Source organism: Poecilia reticulata, linkage group LG10 (assembly GCF_000633615.1).
Source record: "Poecilia reticulata strain Guanapo linkage group LG10, Guppy_female_1.0+MT, whole genome shotgun sequence".
NCBI classification, from domain to species: Eukaryota; Metazoa; Chordata; class Actinopteri; order Cyprinodontiformes; family Poeciliidae; genus Poecilia; species Poecilia reticulata.
Genome location: NC_024340.1, coordinates 15791633 through 15804663, shown reverse-complemented (window position 1 = coordinate 15804663; position 13031 = coordinate 15791633). Strand labels below are relative to the sequence as shown.

The following is a 13031-nucleotide window of genomic DNA, read 5'->3' as shown; positions in this document are numbered from 1 at the left end:
ATATGAGCTTGTTTTAAGTTAATAATTTATTAATATTGATCAAAAATGATTAGTTCCATTGGCAGATTATTTCACTCATACATGGAAAATTGCAGTGAAATAATTTTTCATCAATTTTAAGGAACGAGTTACTTAAAACAAGCTCATATATCTTGCTGAAAAGTTACTTGTAAGTTAGTTTTGTTTTATTTCAAGTGTTAAGATATTTGCAGTAGAAACTAGACAAAAATACTTGGTAAGATTTTGTGTTTTGCAGTGTAGGATTACATTTCACTGTTACAATGTGACAAAAAAGTGTTGTTACAGTATAAAGGCTTTATAAATAAAGTTTATAAAGCCTTTATATCATTTAACTTGATCTTAGGTAACTCTGGCAGCTTTTAAGACAACAGACATAACCTCCTGATCTCTGAAATTTCACCCTGAAGTATCACAAACTGTCTCTTAACGCTTGGCTGTTTGTGTTAAGGGAGGATGCAAACATCTACCAAAGCTCTTTGGGAGCTTTAAATCATATTTCTTAAGTAATTTTCAGAATTACTTTTCAGGTTACTGCAGGGTGCATGTGTTTGCTTTGGGTCAGGACTGAGTCATCTTGGTTTCTTTACCAAAGAAGGAGATGAGTGAGGCTGGAAGTGTCAAGTTAACAAATCCCCTACATTTTTTTAAATAGCTGTAAACAGCTGAAGTGCCGCCAAGATAAATTATGTAATAGCTGAACATTTCTGCAGAGCAGAGCTGTAACTATGTTGAGCCTCTTCTCCCATCGATGCAGAAAAATTATGACTACTTTCCACCGATTTCCGTTTCTGCAGAGCCAATGAGAACTAAGTAAGCGCTTGTAGATTCCTGGTTGAGGTCATTGTTTAGTGGGATTTGTAGGGCTCGCCTTTTTCTTTTTTTTCTTTTCCTCTCTTTTTTTTCAGCTGCGCTCTTTAAAGCTGCGCAGTCTGCGCTCATTTGAACCCTTTCCGTCAAACCCAGCGGACCGGACGCATCGCAGCTGGCGCAAAGTGACAGACGCTTTCTGCAGGGGTGAGTAACTGCTGCGATCATCAATTAGACCCTCCGTCCGGTTTTAATGATATTCAAGTTTATGGATGAATTTCATCATGAGGATATTGTTTGGTTCACTTAGGGACAGGTTTTTTCTCACTAGAGAGACACATGATTTCCTCGAGAGAGTCAGCAGAGATGAGGATTTACTAGTTACATTTACTCAATTACATTTACTTGCGTAACTTTCTTTTAAAAGTGTACTTTTAAGAGTATTTTTGTACTTGAGTAAATTTATTATGAAGTGTTGCTACTTTTACTTGAGTAAAATGTCTGATTCTCTCCCCACTGCGAGAAACCAAAAATTCACCAGACACACCTGCAGTTTTTATTAAAGTTTCATCATTTTTTATCGAAAGAAACTGATTTGGAAAGTTTTTTCTTTTGACTGATTTTGTGTTGCTTATATGAATTATTGTCATTTTTGGTCGTTAAAATACCAAAATTTCCACTTAACTTTATATTTTGGTCCATCTGATAAATACTAAATAATTGATCATTTGATCAATATTGAGGAATTGAGTAGGCTTATTTCCAAATACTTCTTATTGAGTAATTTCTTGGATGGATACTTTTTACTTTTACTTGAGTAAAATATGTTGAAGTACTGTTACTCTTAGGGAGTACAAGTTTTGAGCACTCAGTCCACCTCTGGTAAGCTATAAGTGGTTAATTTCTTTAAATGTTTATAATTACTTATGGGGGAATGGTTTTACGAGCAACAAACGATGCACCAGACAACATCTCTGGTTATTTAATGTTGCATTTTAACGTTACGTGAAGCAGTTTAATTCAGTAATACATCAGGTGAAACTTTCTCTCCGAATGCATTTTACTAAATATTATGATTTAAGCATATTTAGTAGAAAGCCTCCAGAAGGATTTTCAATCTGGGGTTGGCACAACACAAAAATGCAGAAAAAAAGTTCTTTATTTTTATTTGTTTATCTGATATTTCTTTTGATGATTTTAGCCGATCTAAAATCTAGCTTATCTTTTTAAAAAGATGCACAAAACAAAAAAGCAGATTATTGTCAAATAAATAAACACATTCTTCAACTCATTAGTTTGTCCAATTCTCCATTGAGTTCTTGACTAAACGTCAATTCAGTTCAATTCAATAAAAAAAAAATACTTTTAATAGTTGTTGTTCTATGTAGTGTTTTATCACGCCACACCACTAGATGGAGCCGCTGACAAGAAGTAAATGAGAAACGGTAGGAAGAGTAAGAATAATTACGGGACTGCGATTCTTCTTTTATTTCGTGTCTGATGCGCTTTGTTAAATATATGAACTGTCTTATTATTCCACACTTTTTTTTCAAAAATCCCAGAGAAAAGTTGAATAAAATATTTCATACGTAGCTCAGAATGTGTGAACTGGTAACAAGTAATCAAATCAAGTTTATCCAAGTAAATTTATTACGTTTATTAAGTTATCAAGGTAAAGAAACGTATATAAAGAAGTTTGATCAACTTAATTTAATTACTTGTGACCAACTAGCCCAATTGTCTTTAGTTTGGAGCTGCAATCTCCTTTTTAATGCAGCTTAATGTTGACAACCACTCTTACCTTTCTGACTGAGAGCAAAAATAATAAACAACACAATAAAATTTATTGTTGGCAGTTTCCTTCACTTTCAAAGCCCCTTATCTGCTTATAGGTGAAATTGCTCTGTGTAACTGTAAGGAAAACGATGGATGGAGCTTAATGTGCTCAGGATCAAACAGGAAACAATAGCTGCAGGCTTGTGTAACGTCACATCAGTGGTGCAAAATTCTTGAGTCATTTTGTTACATTTTGCTTCGAAACACTTTCTCATTTAATGTGGTCATGGTCAGAAAGTCCACAGGCTTTCTACATTTGATTTTCTGCAAATTTTTCCTTCTTTTTTACTCATTTTCAATGGCTTGAAAATGTCATTTAATTTTCAAGCACACTTGTGTTTTTCACCGATGAATCATTTAGGCAGGAAAAATTATCTAAACTCAGAAGAACCAAGAAATAAAAGGAAGTAATTTAGCACCGAAAAGGAAGTTTCCAAAGAGTTGTACAAGGGATATAGAAATAGTAAAATCTGACAGGATCCATGGCTTTGCCATGCTGCTCCTCTGCAGAAGACATTTTTTTTTTAGATGTGGGACTTTTCCACTTTAGGAACATTTTCCACAGTATCTGGTTGAGTAAAAACAGATTTTATGGATACAAAGTTACCCCAGAACACAGCCCGCTCAGGGAGATTTTACTTTTGTCATTACCCTGAACATTTGAGGTGTAGCTTTTTGGGAGAAGAATAGTTGAAGAATAATTTCAGTGTTGTTGTAATTGTCATAGATTTTAGCATTAGAAGTTAATCCTCCTGTTAAAATAATATTTTAGGGTTTTAAACAAAAGCAATTGCACAGATATATGGATTGATACACAGGTTTTAACTTTAAAAAGAAACAAAGTAGCTGCTGTTGTTGAATCATCTGGCATTATTTGTTAAATATCTGGTATAGTTAAATATTTCCTTAGAGTTCAAATCCATTTTAATTTCGTTTTTGGGTGTAACCATTGTGGTTACACCCAAAAATACCAAATACTTTTGGTATTTTCTTCCATGAAGAAACATTAAAACCTACTACAATTTAAAGCTGGATAATATGGCTGAAAAACGTATAGCGATTCATATCATTCAATATTGATAATTGTCAATTTTGATAATTATTGATTAGTTTTTTGTTTTAAGTACTGGTGGCTTGACCTTTTCTGTTTTGTCCACAGTTTTCACTACGGGTTGCTGTTTATTTATTTTAAGCTGCTGTGTCAGTCACTCAACAAGTTGTTGCTAGGCAACCAAAGAATGAATAGTTGCTAGGTAACCAAAAAGTGAAGATAGTTGATTCCATGAACCTTGCTTGAGTGGCTAACGTCTTTCCTCTGCCTACATCTCCCATAATTCTGTGCTGTTCTGGGTCAGCATTCAGCAGGTATTAAATATATTGAATATTCTATCAGATGTATGATCTATTGATATTTGATATTGATAAATAAACCCAGGACCTTCTTCCTGGTAACTGCACCCCTTTAATATCTTTCAAACAAATTCTGCATAATATGCTGCTGTATGCTCTTTTCTTTTGGAGGTGTGCAAAGGGGAAACATTTGAAACATTGAACAAAGACGAGACAAATTCAAATGTTTCCAAGGCAAAAGCGGACAAAGACCTGGAAAAAAGGTGTTTGGGCAGATTAATTTAAAACAACCGAGGACACATTTACCATAAATTAAAGAATCCATGAGGAAATCTGTTGTATCAGAGAGTGTTTGACGACAATGTGAGATCATTTGTGAAAAAAGGAAGTTTGAAGATGAACTTTATTCTACAACATGACAGAAAATTCACCATGTTTCAATATGATGAGATGGAAAGTCTTGTGAAGAGCCAAAATCCAGATCTTTATCACTTGAAACATGATAGAAACTTCTAAAACATCTCACTACTGCAACCAAAGAGTCTGGTAAATGTTCCTCTGATTATTTCAACAGAAGGGGTAACATTGGGTAGCATATACAAACATTTTCCTCAGCTAGAAAATGCCTTTCTGTTAAATGAAACAATGTTAATTTTTGTTTAAACACATTAATCACATTATTTTCCAGAGGTTAGACTCAGATATGTGAGCATTTCTTGCTAAAATTCACTGGTGTGTCCTGATTTTGGCCCAGACTGTCTGCGCCCTGATCTCAATACCCTTTAAGTGTGTTTATGTGTGTAACCTGCTGAGCCCAAAGGTACTACTTGTGGCCATAAGCCGTTAAAACATGCGTCCCCTCCCTGTTTTTACACGGGATGCTGCCAAACCAACTACATGATGTCATTTAGGCGAGTGGGAGATTACGGCTCTTTCTCTGGCCTCCCTCCAGTATGACCTCACCAGCCTTTAAAAACCAAAATGTCTTTGTACGTGACTTGTGAATTAACCAAACTTTAATGGCAGAGAAGAAGCCCTTAGCCGTCGTCATTTCATAAACCACTTAAAGCAAATGCAAACTTGGGAGATGCAGCAGACTGAGGCAGCTCTGTGCCAGCTGTTCCTCAGGCAGAGAGGCACTTTTGTTGAGGAGACAGACCCATCACTCTTTCTTTTATTGCAAATGGAGCGGAGAGGAAGAAAGAGGGTGTGCCTTTGTGACGTCCACGTTGATGAATGGAGAGCAGCAGTGGCCCGGCGCTGCCTTAAATAGGCAACGCTGCTTATTTCTGTGAAGGCTGAGCAAACTGAGTGCAGGATAAACTGCTGTTCCCTTCACAAGCAGAGACTTCAACTCAATTTGAATGTTTGGTGGATTATAGAGCAACAGGAGGGCAGAAACAGGAACGAGAACGAAACGGCTGGAATAATATTTCTGTCAATAGTTTTGAAGTAATAGTGAAACGGTGACGGCGGCATGAGTGGGATTTGTTAGAAGCAGCAAATGGCTTTTAATGCTTAAAAATGAGGCGTTATCAGTTTATATTGTTATATGCAGCTCTGGAAAACATTAAGAGCCCACTGCACTGAACCCCACTGAAAACCAACTGGTTATTCCACCAAATACTGATTTCTGAACTCGTCCTGACGTAAAACATTAGTGTTGTTGTTTATAAATGAATACAAGGTTTTTCTTTGCATCATTTGAGGTTTGAAAGCACCGCGTCTTTTTCCTTATTTTGACTGTTTCCCATTTTCTGGTAAATAAATACTAAGTTTTTGCTTTGAATTTCAGAAACATGTTAGCAGTATTTAGTAGAATAAAAGAACAAAAGTTAAAGTGGCCTCTCTTTGTCCAGAGCTGTAGCTCATATAGCTTCATATGTTGATTATTAAAGAGCAGCTATTATGCACATTGTATTCGTTTGGGTTTCTACTGCTTCTGAAAATAAGAAATTCAAAGAAACAAACACCCAGCCAGTTTATGGAAATAAGGAAATGTCTGGAAAATAAGCCACTTCAAAAACCTCCAGAACTTAATGTCACAAGTCAGCAGCAACTGTGCCGTTACCTAGCAACCGCAGTGAAGCCCAGCCCGTTACCTAGCAACTCGAGTAGAACTAGGGCATTTTCTGTAAGAAATCAGTCAAAATGTAGTTTTAGGCAAGGGATCAATAAGGATACATCCACACTTAATCCCAGTTTGAATGGCTAAAATTAGATTGTCATTCCCAACCTTTTAAAGATCTGTTCACTTGTGGCATAGCGAGAGGAAAAAGGTGAATATTTTCTTTTTTTCTTTTCGTCTACCCAAAGAAAAACCTCCAATGTGTCGTTAATCAACATGAACCATTTATTTTCCTCCCGTATCAGCAGAAGGAACTGCCTCTTTCCTGTTTTGACTCCTGTGAGCCCAGTTGGAACCACAGAAACGTCCAACCTGCTCTAGTCCCGTCTCTGAGCGCCAGCCCCTTTGGTTTGGTTTGGGAGTGTTTGCGTGTTGATAGAGCTCCCCTCATGGCCTTTTGTCCACACATATTTTAGATCTCGGCATGTCTGGCTCTGCTAGCCAAACCCTGACCTTATGTCTGCGCGCAAACACGGCTCTGTGTGCGAGGAAGCATGCGGTGAGTCACTGCTCCTCCTGACGGACACAGTTTGGCTCAGGTCATCTGCTAACCAGATTTGGAGGGCGATGGAGGCTCATGAAAGTCCAGGGCAAAAGGTCACCTGTGGAAACAGGCCTGCCGCCATGTAAACATGACTGTTGTTGCTACGGGTTACAGCCTGATGAGGCTACGCTTCATTAGATCCAAGCTAATGAAGCAAGACGTTCTGTTTCTCATCTCTAAAGCCGACAATGGAAATGTTTTTATGCAGTTGTTCTGCTTTCTGTCTCACATTAAAAAAAAAACTAATATGTCAGATATAATCCCAACTCCTTTACTTCTGATACAATAACTGTTAGTTTTTAAGAGAAATTTAGAATTATTTCTGCTCATTTAAAGACAGCAGATTAACTAAATAGTCATAAATTTAACTGAACTAACCAAAAATCAACTATTTTTTGCAGATAAACTGAAAATAAATCGGTAATTACGGGTGCTTTCTTCACGTTTGTGGGTAAATGTTCCCCATCCAACCTGAGTCTTTCTCTGATTCATCTTTTCTGAAAGCAGTCGATTCATCCCGTCATTTGTTCATGATCTAAACACTCCAGCTAAACACCTCATGCTGGGGGAGTATCTTTATCCTCGGCCTGGGATTTCTCTTTATTTAACACCTGATGTCACTGTTCTGGAATTCAAAATATAATCTGTCCTCTGTCCATATTCTCTAATCCATATCCTAAAAAGGCCTGGAGAGGTGAAGGTTGGATTTGGATGAGGGGTCAGCGGCGGTCTGGGTCACAGAGGGGTATAAACGGGCCTCCGTAACACACTGATGCTCAGGGTTGCTCGGTTTGATGCTCTGTGGATCATAAAACTCAACATTTTCCTCCCGTCCTACCTGATCGAAATCAAACATGACTTTCTACAGGCATTCAGGTAAAAATTTATGAGTTTTTAAACAAAACATGGGAACTTTGTTCTTTTTTTATTTGTGTTTCCCTCAAAGAGGAGTATGTTCATCTAAAATCCGATCATCCCACTTGTTTCTGTGTTTCTACTATATTTTTATATTTGAAATGTACCTATGTATTATTATTTTATTCTATTATTTGACTTGCCTTCCAGAGTTGCTATTTTTTAAATTTTGTCGCATTTTCTTTTGTGCACAAAATGAATTCTGATATTTCAAAAAATCAGACAAAAAAAATCAGAATGTGTTTTCTATGTTTATTCTCATTCAGATTAACATTTTTATACCAAATTAAAGTTTGCAGCATACCTGCATTTTTAGATTAGATTTTATTCCCAGCTATTTATGAGAGCTCATTGTTGAATTTACTCTAGGAAATTATTACATATAAAGTTCTGGGTCTGATTCTAATGAAAAAAGAAAATTTACATACAAAATAATCTGAATTTAAAGATAATCTTAGTTTGTTTGATGTTTAGAAAACATATAAATGTCACAGAGATTACATGTGGCAAAACTTTAAAGTCAAAATATCTGTTTCTCCTTATTGGAGGGAAATAATTAGTCAGGTGCTGAATAAATTGTTTTATTTTTCACTGCAGCAGTTTGCATGTTGAATCTGTTGTTTACTCATTTTTATGATGTGGTTTAAACTGTTTCTGCCACACAAACATCACTGACACAAAATTATACAAAACCGTTTTCTAGTCAGCAGGTTCATGCAGTTGACCGAAAAACTGGAACATTATTTTTATTAAATGACTGACATTGATTTATTCCTCACAGGAACAAAGTTTTTAATAGTTCAGATTCATTTTAATATGTTTAAAATACTCTCATAAAATGCAGTAAATAGTTGGTAGCAAATATATTTCTCTGAAAATATTTGAATTTAAGGAAGCAAAGCTCTTCAGGTTGCGGCCCTGAGACACTTTAAGACATTTTTATTTGGGGTTTAAGTATTTTTTTAAATTCCAGATCTGTCATTTGTTAAATTTTTTTATGCCTGAAAAGCTTCTGCTACTTGAGATTAAAATGAAAAAAATGTCTTCTTGTGTATCTAGTTACATTTACTCAATTACATTTACTTGATTAACTTTTTTAAAATTAGTTTTAGGAGTATTTTTACTACACTGGACTTTTTGCTTTTACTTGAGTAACTTTATTATGAAGTAAAATTTGAATAAAATCTGAGTAAAATTTCTGGATTTTCTGGTGATTTTTGTTTTATCTTGACTGATTTTTTTTTTTTTTTTGTTACTTGTAAGAATCATCGTCATTTTCATCCTAAAAATACCAAAAATTTGACTTGACTTTATGTTTTGGTCCATCTGCTGTTGTAATTTTTAAATATTAAATGATTGATCGTTTGATCAATTACTCTGTACTTGATTAGACTTTTTACTCGAGTCATTTCATCCTCTCAACTTTTACTAGAGTAAAAATATGTTGAAGTTGTGCTGCTCTTATTTTAACACACATCTCTGGCTGTAAGGGATGAATCTGCCAGAACTGGAACAATATTAAGGAATTACTGACTTGCATGAAGCTCTTTTATCTTCGGAAAAGTTACTTGTAAATCAATTTTATCTTATTTCAAGTGCATCAAGACATTTGAACTAGAAACTAGACCAAAAATACTTGGTCAGATCTGGTGATTTGCAGTGTTTGTGCAACATCATGCAAAACAATCCCACAATAAATGAAGATGTGGCTGCTGAGCTGGTGATGGGTCTGGCTCCGGTCTCTGGCCCCACTGTGACCTTTTCCACTGCAGAGGTCGCCTGTCCACAGGGACACAGTTTTGATAATCCCATCCCTCCATAGCTGAGGGTGAGTGCATACCATCTCGCTCGTTTGTTTGGCAGACGGCAGCTGCCACTCTGTTTGCAACAAAGATTAAAGCTGCGCCAACAATAGCTGCTTATCCCACTGCGGGGCCTTTCGACATTTTCCCCACTTTGGGAGGTTCTTGAAATAGATCCGCTGAGCGGCTCGGCTCGCCAGAAGCTTGAGTTGGTTGGACAGGTTGGGTTATTTCTGGGTTCGCTCTCCCTGCAGCACAGCTGCACATTGCTGCACCAAAACCTCTTCCATCCATCCACCCATCCATCCATCCATTCACACACAACAGGGGGACATGCCGCGCTCCAGGAGGGGGCCGTTTACCACATCCCATTAAAATAGCTTCATAAATATTTGTCTCGTTCCCATGGTAACTAGGACAAAATGTCATCCACCCGTTGTTTCCTGCTCGGTTCCTGTTATTGCCATCAGATCGAAACATCTGCGGCTGCAGGTATAGCGATCAGCTGATGGAGAAAACGACGCAGCTGCTGGAAACCAGAATGAAGAATAAGTCGAGTTGTTTCCCCGAGTTCAGAGGAGGTCCGTGGAGAGCGAGCCGACAGATAAAGCTCTGCAGGGGAAGTCAGATTAACGCAGCACAAGAAGCCGTCTGTGTGAGCCGGTTTACCTCATTCGCACCTCTGTCATCAGTTTGGTATGCCTCCGCAAGCGAACACATGGTCCTCGTTTAGCCTCAACTCCTGGTTCCACTTCAGGAAGTTATTCTCATAACTCAGAGACTTGGTCAGTAGTTGCATCCACTCAATTACATTTACTTGAGTAATTCTTTTTAGAAAAATATTACATTTAGGGGTATTTTTGCTGCGCTGTAGTTTTTACTTTTACTTCAGTAACTTTATTATGAAGTATTTCTACTCTTACTTGAGTAAAATATCTGGATTTTCTACCCACTGAATAAAAATGAAACATGTTTTGACCAGAAATTCACCATAAACAGACACACACCTGCAGTTTCTGCTAAAGTTTTATTATTTTTTTTATTGAAAGAAACTGATTTGGAAACATTTCCTTTGCCTGGTTTTATTATTTTTGCTATTTATATGAATTATTGTAATTTTTGTCCAAAATCTCCACTTAACTCCATATTTTGGTCCATCTGACGATGTAATTTTTAGATATTAAATGGTTAATGTTTTGATCTTTTTTTACTCTTAACTAATTTCTTGGACGGCTGCTTTTTACTTTTACTTGAATAAAAATATGTTGAAGTAATGCTACTTTAACTGTTGGTAAAGTATTAATAACCTTTAATGCTGCAGCTACAAACCTTAATATATTTTATCAGAGAGACCAACACAAACAGAAGCACAATTATTAAAGAGAATAAAAGCTTAAATCAGCTTATTTTTGGACATAATTGCGCCCCCTGCATTTTGATTTAACCCTTCACTGACTTTGCTTCAGGTCCCAGGAGTTACCTCACCTCCACCATGACTGATCGCTTCGACTGCTACTACTGCCACGACAACCTGCACGGCAAGAAGTACGTGAAGAAGGATGAGAAGCACGTTTGCACCAAGTGCTTCGACAAACTCTGCGCCAACACCTGTGCAGAGTGCCGACGCCCAATCGGAGCCGACTCAAAGGTAAGAAACCAAGGTGGACGACGGACTTTACGCGATCAATTAAAACAAAATAGAGCAAAAAGAATAAAACTTATTGAGAACTGTGGAGTATTTTTGTTTGCTCTGATCAAACACACTAAAACTCAAAGTGGATGAAACTAAATACTGGGAAATCCTGGTGGCTGACGTTCATTTTCCTAAACATACCAACATGAAAAAAGTTAGTTCTATCAATAATTGGGATCAGAATGGCCTAGTCAAAGTACAAGCTTAAGAAGGCTGGTTGTCCTGGATTTTACTCAAAGGAATCCCAGAAAAAGGCGAGTAAATACCTCTGGAAAACCATCAAATTATCGTCTATTTCACAAATATGCTCCGTCACATACACTGCAAAAACACAAAATCTAGTATTTCTAGTGCAAATACTATTAAATTAAAACTAACTTTTCAGCAAGAAATAGATCGTTTTAAGTCAATGGTTCTTTAATATTTATGAAAAAGTGCATGTTCCACAGATGGAAGATTATTTCATTCACAGGAAGATTTTTTCCCCATATAAGCTCCTATATGTTGCTAAAAGTTACTTGTCGTCTCAGTACACTTAAAATAAGACAAAACTAACTTGCAAGTAACTTTTTTATCAGGATATAGAAGCTTGTTTTGAATAAAAAAATCCCAATTTTAATGTTGATACACAACAAAATGTAACTAGTTTCTCATTTAGTGACTGTATGTTGTTTTTATGACTTTTTATTTTTGTGTTTTAATGACACTTTGAACTGCCTTGTTACTGAAATGTGCTATATAAATAAACCTGATTGATAATGTTGATGGAAACTTACTAGATCCACAGGCAGATTGTTAGTTTTTCAGCAATATTAGGGAATCATTAACTTAAAACAAGCTCCTATATGCTGCATGTTAGTTTTGTCTCAATTCAAGTGTGCTGAGATATTTGCACTATAGAAACCAGACCAAAATTACCTCACAACACGCTGTGTTTTTGCAGTGTGAAAGCTTGATGATATTTGCAGGACGCTTTCTAAACGTACCCTCTTTGTGTTTGTTTAGGAGCTGCACCATAAGAACCGCTACTGGCATGAGGATTGTTTCCGATGCGCTAAATGCTACAAGCCGCTGGCTAACGAGCCGTTTAGCGCCCGAGACGATGGCAAGATCATGTGTGGGAAGTGCGGCTCCAGGGAGGACGGCAACCGCTGCCAGGGCTGCTACAAGGTGGTGATGCCAGGTGGGTCAGACTGTCTAAGACAAACATTATATGATGTTCTATAATGTTTGTCTCATGGTTATAAATGAGGACGGAACAACACTGATTGCCAGTGTTGAGTCAACAAAAACTTCACTAAATAAATAGTTTTAAACCAGATCTTTGGGCAAAGAAAGTTAATCCCAATTTCTATTCTTGAATCTATAAAAAATACACATTAAAACAGTAGTTGGTGTATGAATACTGTAAATGCAAGAAGATGAAACCTTGTATTGGATCAACTGAAGGAGGAGGATGCAATGGCGTGTTAGGGCCACTGTAGAGGTAAGAAAACAAAACGGAGGAAAAAATTCAAACATTTTGAGATTAATCTCAGAAGTTTTGTAGAAATAAATGTTTTTAATTTCTGAGATTGAAAAGTTGAATATTTGCTGGAAAAAAATTCTTACATTTTTAGACTAATCTCAGAAATTTTGTAGAATTTTTTTTAGATTTCTGAGATTGAAAAGTTGAAAATCTGCTCGAAGAAAAGTCAGAAAATTTGAACTTAATCTCATAGAAAAAAAGGAAAGTCAAACATTTGCTGGAAAAAAAAAATCTTAAAAATTCTCTAGAAAAAAATTTCAAAAAGATTTTCCAGTCAAAATATTTTATATGGAAGCCCATTTCCGCCATGAAAAAAAAAAAAAGCTAAACAGGAAGTCATAATTATGAGATTTAAAGTCATAATTTCGACTTTCAAAGTCATAATTATGAGATTTAAAGTCATAATT

At 36.3% G+C, this 13031-nt stretch overlaps 1 protein-coding gene across 2 annotated transcripts in view; it reads left to right on the top strand.

The window, feature by feature from the left end:
* The first annotated feature begins 886 nt into the window (after positions 1 to 886).
* Positions 887 to 13031, top strand: part of fhl1a (four and a half LIM domains 1a) — a 22954-nt gene continuing 10809 nt past the window's right edge. The window contains exons 1-3 of one of the 2 annotated variants that reach the window (XM_008420707.2): positions 887 to 1035; positions 10870 to 11051; positions 12102 to 12279. In XM_008420707.2, coding sequence (XP_008418929.1) covers positions 10896 to 11051; positions 12102 to 12279 — 334 coding nt within the window. In that variant the 5' untranslated portion in view covers positions 887 to 1035; positions 10870 to 10895. Of the gene's footprint in view, positions 1036 to 7424; positions 7563 to 10869; positions 11052 to 12101; positions 12280 to 13031 lie in introns of those variants that run through there. The other variant, XM_008420706.2, reaches the window with a different exon arrangement.